Genomic DNA, 16,524 nt, shown 5'->3' with positions numbered 1-16,524 from the left:
TACATAAAATCTTACCAAGAGGGGAGGGAAGGTCTAAAAGATGGCAAAATTGTCTTACTTAAATCATGGACCGCCTCTAAACAGGAACCAACAAGAGAACGAAAAAGACAAAACGATTATAAAAAAAACAACGATACCTAACAGTAATCAGGAGAAAAGAGTTTTATACGACCAGACATTTCTGAGAAAATATTTCTAAAACTTGTTTTGGGAATTTCTCGTGACATTACGAAAAATAATTTCTTCAGATGGAATAGACAACTTTATTTGGGAGATTTTTTTTCTTCAGATGTTCATTTAGAAGTTATTTCTCATAAAATCTCTCCATGAATTTTCCTTAGAAATTTCTCAAAAAAATGTTAGTAATCGTAATTACGATTTAAAATACAACTTCATTAACTAAAAGAGAACAATGACTTAAAACGTGTATGCACGCGAGCCGCCGATCGCAATTGTAATTGATGATGATGGTGGCCAACAATGGAACGACGAATGTCGAAACTTCCCATGACATCTGTCACAAGCCTAAGAGCCTTGGTGGTTGTTTCGGTTGCGTCCGTTATTGGGATAGGTTTGTCTTTCCAACAGATATCTCAAAATAAAACCTGGATTTTTTCCAGAAACAAAAAATCCAACAGGAATTTATTATTTCTGACATTTTTTCAAGAAAGCTTTTAGTCCTCCAGGATTTCCGGTGATTCTTCCATTGTTTTTCTAGAACATCCTCCAAGATGCACGTTCGAAACATGCTGGAATATTTAACCAGAAGCTACTCCAGATGTCTTCAATGATTTCGCAGGAGCTTTTACGCAATTTTCTTTTGGAAATTCTCATGATTTTAACGAGAAATTTCTTTAAGGATCCTTTAAGAATAGTTCCAAAGATTGCTCCTAAGATGTCTTTGCCAAGTCATCCAATAATGCTAAGAGATTTCTTAAAGAAGTTATCAAAAAAAAATCAAACATTCTTTCAGTAGTTTTCCATGTATTTCTCCAAGGAATGAAAATTTTGAGAAAGCTAAGGAATTGTTGAAAAAGTAATTTATGACGTATTCCTAGAGCAAATCTCAGGGTAACTTTTGTAAGTGTGTCACCCTTGATGAATAAAGATTTCTAGAAGTACACACTCTTGAAGAATTTCTAGATTATTGCTAGGATAATTAAAAAAAAATAATTGAATCTCTGGATAGTATCCCGCAGGAACTCCTGAAAAAAAAAAATACATAGGACGAAGTCCCTAAAAATATATGGAGAAATGATAGGAGGATTTCTTTAAAAAAAGATGTGATGTTAAATGGTGTGGAACCGTAAATGGGTATTTTTTGAGTAATTTTTTGATAAAAATGTTTGAAAGTAGTCCAGTAATCCTTCGATGAAATGCTGGAGAAATTCCTAGAAAACAATGATGGGAAACTCCATAATCAAACACAGATTCAATTTAAGGAATTATTTGAAATGTTCTTAATAGATTCACTCGAATGACCCCTCGAGGAATTTTTGGAGCAATTCTTTTGATTATGCGTAGATGAAATGACGTAAAAAATCTTGTCGGAATCCCTGAACAAATATGATCAAAAACTCTGAAATTAACCTTTGCGGTGTTACTTGGGAAAAAAAAAATCTGTGGAAATCTTTGGATGATCTCTTAGAGTAACGACTGGATAATTTGGTTGAAGTGTTCAAGTACTTCCTGATGCAAATTCTGGAGAAATGCCATTAAGCATCAAAAATTTACTGAAATAATTGGTAGAGGAATTTCTGGAGAGAACCCTGTATTAATTCCTGATAGTATTTTAGATAAAATGCCTGGAGAAACCACTGAAGCTATTCTTGAAAAGTATGAGAATAAATTTTGCATCATAATGGTTCGCAAGATAAAGATCATTTTGGCTAAAATAGTGATTTCAGAGACCTTTCATCAGAAATAGACTTTTTAGAGATTTTCGTAAAAATAAAGACCAATATTCTTTAAAAAAAACCTGTTGTTAATCCTTTATATAGATTCTCTTTTTTCTCAGATATACAAAGTCCCATTGAATAAAAACTAGAACTAATCAAAATGTCAACATTTTTCTACCTTAGGACGCATCGCTGCCAAGGGGTCTAAAGTGAGAAAGTGCAAACAAACTTGCATCATGCCTCCTTTCACAGAAGAGAAATCGATCATGCGATTTCTGCCCTTATTCTAGCACTCGCTTGATTTATTATCTTCAAGAAAACTTGGTCGACTTTTTCAAAATTTAAGTTCAAAGTATTTGAGAATAGTGACTTTCTGTCAAATGAAATACTTTGACTTTATAGACTGTTTCAAAAAAGTGGCCGTCACTAAAACAAGTGACTCGCTACCAGCCCTGTCGCTGTCTTCCGCATGACCCCAGCGACGGTTTTTCCCATTCGCCCATCCAAACAAGCAAGACGTAGTAAAAAGGAAAACATCTAAATTTATGTGAACTGACGGGTCTTATCAACGGACACGCCTCTCATCCTAGATGGAGGAGGAAGAAGCTCTTGCTCCGTGTGGCCGTCATGGCTAATCCCTAATAAGATAAATAACTTAGGATAAGCATCTGTTTCCGACGCGTTCGTGAGGGCTTGCGTTCCGGACTTGGAAGGCGGTCGCTCGGTCGCTGGAAGCATTTTTATAATTGCTGGACGAGGTGTGCAACCTATGTCCCATGAATTCTGAATTCTAGGTGGATTATTGTTCCGGACTTACCCGCACCTCATTTGATTAGCGTTCCTTTTACTACCATCAGATCAGTCATATTGAAATGTTGACCACTTACCTGAAAAAATATATAAGAAAATACGTTTATTAGTAACTTCAATTTGACCGAATCCAACCGCATTCCGGTTGAGCAGTAAGCTGATAAGCAGAAATCTTATCCAGAGAATCGTCAATTTTGAAAGAAACCAAAACCGTTATCACATAAAATATCTCCATCAAATCTGCGCACACCAATCGTTTTCTATGACTAGCAGCCATATTATATAAAACGACTGCTCTGCAGATTTGGATTTTTTTTTTGATGGTAACAGTCTGTGGAGCACCGTGCAAACCTGAATTGAAGACATGGCGGTGGGCGCGTTGAAGCCGCATGAGTTCATCGATGGCATTTGCAAAATCACACATTTTTCACGGAAATTTCAACAAACGAGGCACAAATACGACCGCACAATCAATTTTCACAAATGGACAAAACGCAGATCACAAAATATAGGTAAATTCCACAAAAAGGAACACGAACAACACGCGAAAACACGGAGATCAAGCCGGAAGGAACGCACAAACTGAACGGACAAAAAAAAACGGTTTGATGTTTTTCGTTCGAAAATGTCAGAAAGGGAGAGGAAGGAAAGGGGTTTGGACGATTACACCGCACTGTGAAATATTTCACGGCAGATTTCGGATCGGACAGTGGGAGCGGTGTTATCATACAATACACTGAGAAAATATTTTTCCTGCTGTTTACATCAGAAAACATTCACCACCATTAACATTTTATATTCGTGATCAAACGTCAACTTCCCACCGCAAAATCGCTAGTGTTTGGAGGTGATGTTAACCTCCAAATTGCGAAATCATCACCTCCAAGTTAGTTCTAATACCCTCCGTTGTATGAATTATGGTGGCGCGTCGATCGTCGCAAGTTTCTCGTTAAACAGTCAATAAGAGAAGTGTTATTGACTGTTTAACGAGAAACTTGCGACGATCGACGCGCCACCATAGTTCATATAACGGAGGGTATTAGAACTAACTTGGAGGTGATGATTTCGCAATTTGGAGGTTAAAATCACCTCCAAACACTAGCGATTTTGCGGTGGGATGTTGACGTTTGATCACGAATCTTCAGACATTGGTTCTCAACGATGTCAAGCGTCCCTCGATCTTAATGTTGGGAATCTTAGCAACAACTGGTCTACTCTTGCAATCCATTTATTCCATTTGAAAAATATACTCAATTTTAGGTTGATCGGATGCATAACTGATTTCTTTTTAACTTATGAAAAGTTGCATCTACCTAAACATGGATTATTGGGCCATTGAGTAGCTGCAGCTCTCTCTATTTTTGACAACATTCGTGAGGAAGAAAGAGATTACCGATAGATTTTGGATTGTATATTAGAGTTGTTCAAAAAATCGTTTTTGCTCCACACAGCTCATTCGATTCGAGATCAAATTCTAAGGGATGGTACACAAATTATGTCACGCAAAATTTCAACTTTTTCGACCACCACTTTTTATAGGAGTCACACAGTCTGTTGTGAGAGTTTGTCGGTGACGCAAGGGATTGTTTTTCGCAGTCAAGTTTTCGTGTATTTTCAGTGAATTTACGATAAAGGTGCTATATATCTATCGGAATTGTGTTGTACGGTATACAAGGGGATTTCAAAGAATGTAGTGGAAATTGAGTGTTATTAATGCGATAGTGCTTCGAAAGAAATATGGAATAAGTGAGAATAAAAGTGAAGAAAAAAAAAGCTTTACCGCACATCAGTAGCTTGAAAATTTGTGCATGCGAGAGTGTTATAGAGCGCTGCATATGACGAGCCTAACCTCACTTATTTGACAGCTGCTGGTCCTGTTGTTTACGATTCGGACTTAGTCGTTTTTTCCATCATTTTTTCATCTTCGCATTTCTATCACCAGCATGCTGATGGTGACGATTTTCCACGGTAGGAAGATAGAATAATACGATCCGTGGGTATCTGCAGTGGATTTGACCTCTCCTCGCAGCAAACTTTCACGAAATTAAGAATGATTCGAAAAAAGTACTAAGTCCAAACTGTAAACAACAGGACCAGTACCTGTCAAAATTGATGCGTGACGTCACAGTGCAGTGGAGTATTGCTTGGGTAGGAATGGATTTCGTTGCTAAGGTAATCCCGGACGTTACTATTAATACCTATAGGATGTGGAATGATTGTACAAGGAGTATTGGTGAGTTCGCTTCATGCTATCAGTGTAGATGTTATTTTAAAACTTTAAATTTCATTAGCAGTGCTTTTGCTTGCAAAGTGATGTCACTTTTCCATGTCCATCTCTGTCTCAGTACAATACAATAAAAATTTCCTCGATTTAATCAACCATCACTATCCCTCTTTCCAAATTTGAAATAAAGATAAGTGAATAACAATCATCGATACTATTTCATGTATGCCATGATCACTACGGAATTTTCAGAAGCGAAAACACCCTGGTTTTCTTGATGGTGAGGTGCGAGACGCTATCGGCTATACTTCCATAACCTGTCACCAGATGTCGACATGTTCCTTTTCATCACTCTCAAAAGATTCTACGCTGTATTCCTGAAGGTTATTGGTTGATGATATACTTAATCTAGTTATATACTTAATACTGCTATATACTTAATATAGTATTTAATATAGGTACTTACTTAGCGGCGGCATTGAAATCGTGACGTAATGCTCATTTGGATACAGTTTTTGATGATTAATTTGAATACAAGCTCCGCAGATTTACGGTTACTTTACTATATATGTTCCTGATAATTCATATATGAATTGAGATTTATTTTGGTTATTCTTGATGCCACTTCAATAGCGAAGTAGACATTACATTTGATTAAAGTATCAGCGCGTGTTACTCTTCCGGCCACAATACGAGTTTATAGTCATCCTAAGTATTTTAAGTTCGATTTGTATTTACTTCGTGTTGTGTTGTGTATGATTTGTATTTTCGTTGTATTCAATTGAATATTATATCATAGTGCATTATGCTGAACCAACCGTGAAGAAATGCAGGAAAAACGGATAGCATGATTAATCGTGAGAATCTATGTCTCTTATTAAATATGTTTGCTCTTAATAGAAGTCTATAATTCAACATGTTTTCCTAGAAATAGCGTCAAAAGCAAGCTGCAATTACCCTTTATAAACATCATTTTTTTTTTCAGGTTATGTCAGCTAGATATAATTTCATACTACTGCAGGAAGCCGTCGTAAACATACACATAATAATGAAAATCCTTTTAATTGCAGCAATATTAGGACAATCTTCAAGTTGTTGCATGTTTTCTGTGGTAAGATGTTATTTGGTTGATAATCTTATACTCAAAGAGTCTCATTTTATTAATTTATTATATTCTGGAGACGCAAATTGATCATATATGTTTGAATTACTATCCTATTACAGTGCTTCAGCTTCCAGGAGTATCATGGAATCAATATATCGGAGATACTAATTCAATCACTGCGCTTCATTTCCGGATTATACTTGCGAGATTGAAATCATCATATCCATCAATTAAATAATTTTAACATCCTTATAAATCATATATGAACATAATTTACATTATTATAAACATCTTTGCATATATATATATATATATATATATATATATATATATATATATATATATATATATATATATATATATATATATATATATATATATATATATATATATATATATATATATATATATATATATATATATATATATATATTTATAACATGTTGGGAAGTGGGAGGGTGCATCAGAGCGTCATTGGAGTTGCAGTTGGACGATGGCGTGGAGTGGGTTTCGCGTAAGTGTCTTTGCTTACGGGTCCGTCACGCCCCTTTTGGCCCTTCATACAACGGTATTATGAATACAAATTAATAATGGAAATTGGGTTTGCTACCAGTGGAATCGCATGCAGAGCAAGACTCAAGCAAGGATAGTCGCTATCTACATACATACATACATACATACATTTCATCTGATCATCGAAAAGGACCTGCAAACGATATTTTAATTCATGTATTTTTTCAGGATAGATCAGCAACATATAATTGCAGGAAGCTGTCGTAAACGTTTAACAGTATAAACATTGACATTGTATTTTCATTTTTCAGACTTGTTGGAGCAATCTATTATTATGTATTTAATATTATTTATATTTCATTCAACGATTCTAGGTCAAATCATTGAGTTGTTGTATGATTTCTCACATTTTTTATATTGTATTTAATTTTATTACATAACAACCATTTAATTGAATATAACATGGGTGATATTGGGAGGGTGCATCAGGGCATCATTGAAGTTACAGCTGGACAATGGAGTGGAGTGCCAGCCGGAGTCACGGGTTGAAGTAACCGTAACATCCTTGTAGATGGGTTCTTCTATCCCAACAGTTGTAATGGATTTGACGCGCCCTTCTTATAACAAACCATCCCGTGGATAACTTGACAGCTATTGCAAATTTCATTATACTTTCCGTTGGATCATATTGTTGGAAGGAGATTCTCTATTACCCGCGGGTTTCGCGTAAGTGTCTCTGCTTACGGGTCCGCCACACCCCATTTTGGCCCTTCATACAATGGTATGTTGAATTCAGATTGATAATAAAAATTGACTGTACTGTTAAGTGGAACCGCATGCAGAGCAAGACTCAAGCTAGGATGGTGGCTACCTACATACATACACATACATACCACTTTTTATAGGAGTCACACTTTTTATAGGAGTCCTCCGAAAATTTTGTAAAGCTTGTCACGCTTGGCTCGACCACCCCCGCTCCTGGAGCGTGACGTAATTTGTGCAAGATCCCTAAATGTCCTCCCAAAATTTGAGCCTATTCGGGTGAAAATTGAGACTGCACAAGCCCTTCAAAGTTTATATGTGACTTACTATGGAAAATGCAAGCAAATCATTTAATCGGTCATAGTGTTTGCCCATGTGCTCTTGGGGATTAGAGCACCGCTTTGCCAAAGACCGTTTTCAAATTGGACTCTTCAGTAATTGGGTTGTTTAGTGAAGAAAAATTCAAGGTTTTTGTAGCTTGATCGAAAGAGCACATTTTTCTAAGTGCAGCACGATTTTATTGCGCTTTAATATTGTAATATTTATATAGTAAATTAATAAAAATGATTTAATTCCGTCGACTCAATGACATTTCAATTGACATAATGACAGCTCGTCCCGAAGTAAAATTTGCCGAGGGGTGATTAAAACGCGATTTTCATACTATATTTAGGGCCGATTTCTTCACCTTCGCTTAAGCCGTAAACCACGTTTACCCATACGTTTAAAGCAGGTTTAAGGCCTAAGCGAGGGTGAAGAAACCGCTTATTAAACGTGTTTTAAAAATAGTTCCAGGGCACGGAAAATTATGAAATTTTGGATTGTGGCCCAGTTTTTAACGTAGAATCAGAATATGTAGAGAAAACGATACCCCTAAACAAGCCAATTAGTTATTGATTTTTATATGAGTTGAAAAGCTTTGGCTATAACAATTGGGCTGATCTGCAGGCATCACTGGATATATGCAGTAAAACATAGTAGCCATGATTTGAGTGTGCGTGAAAAATAGTCAGATGCAGCAATGTTGCCTGTTCAGAAGATAAATGAGCACTGTAGAAAAATTTGGTTTGAATATAAATATAAATTGGATATAAATCAATAAGGGTATTCACTAAACTGCGTAAGTCACCGCGTATATCGTGATTAATTGATTAATTTAAATCTTTCATGAAATTGCTTAAACAGTGAAGGAAACATTTCAAATTGTCGAAATTCAGCAATATACCAATATAGGAAGGCGTTGATTATCGTAATTACTGTCATCAAAAGATCAACAAGCAATTTTTTTTTTAATTTGAGATTTCTATTCAAAGAAAAATGGATGAACCTTCACGAGTAAGAAATTTGATTTAGTGATCTAACGAGATCCAAAATTACTGGATAGCTACTGGAAAGCAAATTTGGCCATTGATTTGCAGGACTTTCGTAGGAGGTGGCCAGACATGAGCAGATAGTGCTACAACTGACGACAGCAATACCTCTTCAGGAGTAGTAGTGCAGAAAGCCGGTAATGCTTTCCGTATCAGATCTCTCCGTAATATTGGCCTCTCTGTTCAAGCGTATTATTGTTCAACTGAGAATGCAAATTGAATATTCAGTAACAAGTTGTGTGTGTCTGTATCATTTTGTATGCAAGAAATTAGATACTTTATAGAACTAAGTAAATGCTTGGTCAATTTATGCTACCATCATCATTCATATCATGTTTATTTATACGATTTTAATTTATATTTGCTTTTAGTTATTTAAGTATATTGTGGATCACATTTATAGAATTAAAAAAAAAACTTGATTTAAACTCATATGCACTTATCACAATTATGCCTGTCAATAATTATCGGAAAAGCGGTCAATTTTACGACAGATGCAATGAATCTTGCATCAATACGTTTTTAAGACAACCTGAATAAGAATCATCTTATCCAAGAATGGAAAAATAGGTTTGAATTTCAAAATTACATACAAAATCTAGGAGCTCAAACAATAACAACGTTGAAATACCAAACAATTGTGGTGGTAACCACGGTAGCCCTTCAAGATACCTCAGTGGTAACTAGATTATTGAGTTCTCTTTTGACATCGGGTTGAGTCAGAAGAGGAATGTTTCATTTGAAATATTTCTTCGTTACAATTACGCAAAACGACACTTTACGCAGCTTTAAGTGAATACCCCTAATAACTAATTAGGGTGAATTAGGTATTTTGGACAGGCTAAGCATGTGTCTGAAAACGGCGATCGAATAACTACATTAGATACTAATATTTTATTACGTGATGTTACTTATATGTTCAATGTCTCATTGTACTTAAAGTATCTGGGGATCAAGAGCTTACAAACTGTAGCATTAGCTTCCAAAATAACGTTTTTACGCAGCCTGTCTGTTCTACATTCCGGACACCAAATATACATTTTGGACACCCTCTTGTGAATTTAATTTGGACAGGGGCCTCAATATCCATACAATGGTTTCTTAAAAAGATGGTCATAAAATTTTAAGAGTTGACGTGTGACTTATGTATTTTTTCGTCTATAGGATGTGTACATTAGTGATAATCAATTATTTAATTTAATGCAAGCAAATATCATCCCGATCAACCAGTGTTACAATTTCTTTATAGATCTTTGTCCAGCATCGGCGATCGCCAACGATTCAAAATGAATCTATATCGATCGCTATCGAAAATCACTGACTGGTTGACCGGGATCTGATCCACGGAATACGCCTGCAAGTATGCATGCATGCGATGATCCAGTGCGTTTCATCAGATGGCCAAAGTATATCAACTGAACAAAAACCATAATCTATTTTGCACATCATCTGATTTATGCCTTATATACTCATGTTAAGGTTTTTTGATGAGCGTAGCATCAATTTTAGACACATTTTTATCATATTGCCATTTTTGAACTTTTTATGAATGTCAATTTTGAGCGCTATTATTGCATTTAATGTATGTTCTTGAAATGAACATCCTTTTGCATTAGTACACTGAGGCAAAAAAACTTAATAATTTCTTAAGGAATAATTATGATTTGGCGCCACAACGATTATTGCTGAAATTTGTAAGTTTTACTTATGATTTTGGTGAAGAATTTCAGGAATGAATTTCATAAGTCAATCAATGAAATTCGGTAATAAACGCAATGGTATTAACTCAAATCGTTTTATCAATCGATAATGTTGTTCGCCTTTTATTTCAGGCGTGCACCAAAATTGACATGTTTTGATAACATGTGATCTATTTTCGATTAACTTTTAGCCAACATCGAAAGCGGAGTAGTTCTTCTAGCGATTGCTATGATAAATATTTCAAGTAATTGTTGTTAAAGAATTCATAGCTCTCACTTATGAAACTTTCGAAATGTTTAAGCGTGCAATGGAACCATAATTTGGCTGGTTCATAAGTCTTGATGTATGGAAAACCTAAGTATTTTTGACTCAGTGTAGGTTTCACAGATGTTCTGTTGATACAATTTACAATTTTGATGTTTTTGAAGCCAATTTGTAATTGTTATGAAAATTGTCATCATTAGTAAGTAGAATAATGTATTCTAATGGAATTCAAGGCAAACTAGTGGGGACCTTTGTAATTAAGTCAAAATTGAGTAATTGGGCTTAACTACGAAATCGCGTTGAAATAACCCAAATTTGAGTTGCACCGCGTGTCCGTGTCTAAAGAAAATATATAACTGATTTACCGGGAATTTGAAAATTTATTGCTCACTGCGAATATTAAGCAGTAATGAAAGACCCCCGGGGATATCGCATTGAAAAAATAGAAGGAACAACCTTATTCTAAACTATTTGAAAATTTCTATGTTGCAAGCATCATCATATGAACGCAACATGTCTTGTAGGAGTAATATACGCCCATCGACCCCAACAACATGTATAGAAGGCTACTATGTACGTACACAGTCCTTCGCATTGAATCGCTTACACAAAATAAGATCAAATGAAAGTAGAGTCAAACTGCTTACCGTTTCTGTTTTCACTATCGGCAGGTTTCATCTGGATTGGATGGTGCATCTGAAATAGAGAGAGAACAGACAAACAGGGGTTATAAAATTGATTCTTACAAATGGTAAAAGGGCTTTTGCCTTCTGAGCTGTGATTCAAACGGCACAAAGATTACAGAACGAATCTAGTCCTCGTCCTAACTAGCCAATCTGGTCATGTGTGTTTGAAACGTGTTAATCGAATTTCCCACCCTACCTTCGTTCGATTGCAAAATTTCAGACCCAAAATCGGAATGTGTATGAGCAAATATTTCTTTTAATTAAAACTTTCCCTTTGATCGGCTAGGCCACATGTCCGGCACCGGAACGTGCATCGGAGATTGTGGGATTTTCGCACGAAAACAATCATTCCTCCTGGCTGTTATTGAATTTACTCATTTCGATTGTTGCCTCACGCCATACACCTGATGGCAGAGGACTTTGTGCGTGCGTTTGTCGGTTTGGCAAACATTCACGGGGCCAATCTGGTTGGTTCGCATGGTTTCAAAAGACCTGTACACAATCCCTGCTCCAGATTTCACGGTCAATCGAATCGCTCCCTGCTGGATCTAACTGCTGTGGATTGGAAAGTGCGTGGCACATGTTCGTTATTATCGCAAATCGTCGATGGCAGCGATTTTCCGGATGAACAGAGAAATCCATATGTAGGTACGAGTAATACTCGGATTGTCGAATGTGAACCGCTGTAGATTGAGGCCAACGGAAAGGAACCACCGCCAGACAGTTGACAGTTACATATCGAAGCGCGAGGAACGTGACCGTTTTGCGGTATGGAAGCACGTTTCCGGATTATTGGGTTATAATCGAATCTCGAGGAAAATGTATTGCCGGAAGAGTCAGTAGTTTGGCGCTTTAAAAATTCTGCGAAGCTACTACCACAGATAACAGATGTTGAAGTCCGATTGTAAAACTGTGTAAGACAATTAACGGTAATTATGAAAGGCAACACAAGTAGCAACATCTTGGTGGCGCTGTCATCGCTAAGTTCCCATGACAATATCAGTGGTGAATATGAAATATTTCAAGATACTGATATTCACCATTGATTGACGCAATTCGCTGTGTGGCGGCGCTAGTGATTGCAAGGAGCTTCAATTTGAATGTTTACACAGGTTTTCAGAAAATTTTTGTTCTAGCATAAACATCTGTTATCTGTGCTACTACGTAGCGAGATGCACGATGAGTTATCGTAACCCCTGAGGAAACACCACATCAACTGTGTAAGCCAATGACCGCAGGTCTTGCATATTGATTTGCCAAAGGCATATTGGTCAGGAAGCAGTCGTACAATGGCATGGAAAGCGTATTAAACATGCTGAATACTGCATGGCTGAACACCAAAGGCCCACCGGGACGAGAAATGCCAGATCGAAGCATAGCCTCCCAACACGTTACGGTTTGCCTTTGACGATATATGCGAGGCGCGAAACTGAGTGAATATCGCGCCCATACTCGGATCGCAAACTCAATTATTTAATAATAATGTGTTTATTATGTAGTGTTACCGGGCGGAATGTGAAGGTTTCCTCGCAATGTATCGCGCTTGGGATTCGGTACCTGATGACTGGTAGTCGCCCAACTTCCGACATGGGCAGGACGGCCAAACAGTAGAAAGCGACTCCCCAGACCACCGGATACATGCTTGCCCACATGAGAGTAGCCAGGAGGAGGGACTGCTTTGGGTTAAAATAGATAAGTTTTCTTTCTTGAAAATTCATTGTGCAAGAATTCAATCTGAAATGCGTTGAAATCATAATAAGTGCCACGTGTCACCAAGCAGCGTGTTGCACCCGTAGCATCAATCAGTCGAAAACAAATATCTTGAAATGTTTCACAATCACCATTGACTTCGTAACGGGATCCTACACTGAGCCAAAAACACTTAGGTTTTCCATAAATCACGACTTATGAACCAGTGGAATTATGATTTCATTCACGGTGGAACAATCGCAATCTTCGCAAAAATCTTTTGAAAACTTGTTAACGCTGCCACACAGTGTATTGTGTCAATCAATGAATATCAGTATTTTGAAATATTTCATATTCACCACTGACATTGTCATGGGAACTTAGCAATGACAGCGCCACCACGATGTTGCTACATGTGTGGCCATTTAAAATGACCGTTAATTATCTTACTCATTGATAACATTGTTCTAAATCCTGGCTACGTCCTTGCCCGTCGAGACTTCTCATTGGCGTGGGACCGATATGTGGAATGCTGTTATACGAAGTGCTGGGCACATCATGCGTGTCACAGCCCAGACAGGACAATGGACCGAGAGGTGATATCGCTATTGAACGCTTCACCTCCGGAACGGATCGATTGTTATATGCCATTCCATGGCTTGTGCCCGCGGGGATGTCTGTCTCTGTGTCCTTGCTGTGAGTGACTGCATTCGCGATGGCCCCACCAGGTGACGGGAAAAATGTTTATGGATTTACATTGACTGTATGACCGCATTGTTGCCCCATCTATGATTGGAGTCAGCATCTATGAGCTAGGGCAGCCGAGAATTCAAAATAGTTTGGAAATACAATCTCACAAATCTTTAAAACCACCTCCAAATCACCACCGAAGAGGCTGATATTTTCACAGAACACTGTTTTTATCGTTTTCGAACTTTTTTGAATTATGAATCGCCCTAATAGACACACAATGTATGTTATGTGTGTCCAATGCAACTCTGTTTCGATTTGCGCTATAATTTAGTCATTTGATGGAAATTTTCAATATCAGAGCGGACCATTTTAATTGAATCCGTGGTTGCCCTGCATTATGAAAATTTTCCTGTCGGTTGACTGTTTGAACTTTGCTGTCATTCTCTCTGTTGCTTCCGGTCCAGCATGGTTTAAGTAATCTGCCATAACCGATTTGGCCTTCAGTATCAGCCGACCTAAATGGGTTTTTCATCTCGATAGACGACTTAACTCAGTGACATTGTCGTCGTCGTCGTCGTCGCCATCATCATTATCATCGTCTCGCCACAAACGGGAAGATTCAAAACTGGAAGCCCTGTTAGAGCAGCACTTCATTACACCCAGAGGTACGTTTAAACCATTTTGCCGGAGCATCGTCATCATCATCAACATCATGGCCATGCATCAGGTATACGTTATCCTATCCTAGAATGGAGCAAAATTGTCCTCATCCTTGTCTCTGCTCGCCGACGTTTTCCTGTGTGCAATAATGAACCTCGTGAGGCTGTCGGTTTTTAAATTGCAGTCATTTATATTTACTGCTACCGTTCTGGTTCTGGGCTGCAAGCTCAGGACGCCCGGGCTTAATGTGTCAACTTTCACATAAAATTTTCCAACCATACACCTGATCCGGGCTGCCCCCTTTGCACTATGGGCCAGAAATCACAATTGCTCGAAAATAATTGAAAGTGGAGTAACGTGAGCGTGAGTAACCAATCTGCTAAAAATATGACTTGAGTCGATTAAGATCAAATCAATCGTAGAGGGGTTTCTAGAAGAGGAAAAACAAGTAGGTCTATCAATGTATCAGGGTTTCAGAGTCGATTTGAGAAATATCCTGCAGAACACTCATCAAATAAAATTCTGCAATTGGAATTACTTCGCGAATTATTCAATGAGCGATGTTTTGCATTAAAATCACCAATGGCAAAAAAAAAAATATTGCGAGTAAATTTCCGCAAGTCATTTTGAAGCAAATCAGAGGCACGTCCACGTTCAAAACTATGGGTAGGACAAACGATGGCAAATAATTTGTACACAGTGCAACTAAGAAAAATTGAAACTAACCATAATTGAGGGGCTCAAACGCACATTTTGGTCTGTTTTATGTTGAGTTGAGTTGAAGAAATTTTACTGTTTCGAAGTGTTCTATCGTTATTTCAGGAGTCTTTTTTAAGACATCTTGCCAGCAAAAAAATACACGAAAGGTATAAAAAAAGCCGAAAAGAGACCAAACAGAAACCAAGAAAAAAAAAACGAAACTTAATAGGAGTCAGGTGGTAAGGGTTTGATTCTTCATTGCATCAGAGCAGACATTTCTCTAAGATCTAAGATATAATTTTTAGAATTATTCGTGACATTACGACAAGTATTACTGTTCGTGTCTTTTTTCATAGTTTTCTATTGGAATATCATTAGAAAAATTATTCAGGTATTTTTCCAATTGATCAGATATTACTCCGGGAATTTCCAAAAGCGTTCATTTTGTAATTATTACCCAAAGAATTTCTCTACAAACTTTTCTATTGTCTCCGAGAATATTTCTAGGATGTCTCAAAAACCTGGATTTTTTCAAAGAGAATCTTAGAAATCCAACTTTATCCAAATACCTCCTGAAATTCTTTGATATTTTTTTTTCAAAAAAGTCTTCCGAGATTTTATTTAGCGATTCACCATCGATTTACCTGGGACATTCTCGAAGATTCCGGATCAAAACGTCTTCTAAGATTCAATCTGTAACTTCTCCAGATATTTCAATAAATTTCCTTTAAAATTGTCTGACAGAATTTTTAATAAGATTTCAACAAGTGATTTATTTATATACCTTCAGCATTTGTTTCGAAAATTACTTCTAAGTTTTCTACGAAAAAAATCTCTAATAATTCTTTGAGATTTTCTCAAGTAAGTCTTGAAAGTTGTTTCAGAAATTCTTCCAGGAACGTCTCCAGGGAAATGCTAAAGATTTTTTTTCTGAAAAATAAGTTCGTGAGGTATTTCTAAAGAAAATCCTAGTGTAACCTCTGATAAAACTTGGGTAAGTTTGAAAGTCGCCTTTGTTGACCAAGGTTTTTTTTAAGAAACTTTTTAAGATTTTTTTTGTTGAAATGCTGAAAAAAATCCTAGAAAAATAGATTTGTTCAAAGTACTCCTAAAGAAGTTTTGGATTTCTGGGAGTAAATGTGGTTGAATTCTTGAAGGAGTTCACAAAAACAGGCGGACGAATTCTTGCAAGGTTTCTTGAAAAAAAAAAAAAACAACACTTAAGCTATTTTTTCAAACACATTAGATTAAACCTTTGTGGATTTCTTTGGAAGGAATTCTATAGAAATCTTCCTAGAGTAACAACTGGTGAATTCGGCTGAAAGATTAGTGAAAAAAGAACTGAAGGAAATTCTTGGATAGTTTTAAGAAAAAAATGAAGGTGTTTACGTTCGAATCCGATTTCGATCGAAAACCGTTTTACATTCTCGTTTACGTCTGCACAATCAAG

The 16,524-nt window shown here is 36.8% G+C and overlaps 1 protein-coding gene across 5 annotated transcripts in view; it reads right to left on the bottom strand.

Annotated features, from left to right (window-relative positions):
- The window catches only part of LOC5565883 (CUGBP Elav-like family member 2), a 1,005,294-nt gene that overhangs the window by 402,282 nt on the left and 586,488 nt on the right, over positions 1 to 16,524 (bottom strand). For all 5 annotated transcript variants that reach the window (XR_002501013.1, XM_021848116.1, XM_021848117.1 and 2 more), the window contains one exon: positions 11,295 to 11,343. Coding sequence is in view for 4 of the 5 variants with exons in the window: in XM_021848116.1 (XP_021703808.1) it covers positions 11,295 to 11,343 (49 nt within the window). In the remaining variant the exon portion in view is untranslated. The remainder of the gene's footprint in view (positions 1 to 11,294; positions 11,344 to 16,524) is intronic.

Source organism: Aedes aegypti, chromosome 2 (genome assembly GCF_002204515.2).
Source record: "Aedes aegypti strain LVP_AGWG chromosome 2, AaegL5.0 Primary Assembly, whole genome shotgun sequence".
NCBI classification, from domain to species: Eukaryota; Metazoa; Arthropoda; class Insecta; order Diptera; family Culicidae; genus Aedes; species Aedes aegypti.
This window is presented reverse-complemented; position numbering and strand designations above follow the sequence as displayed.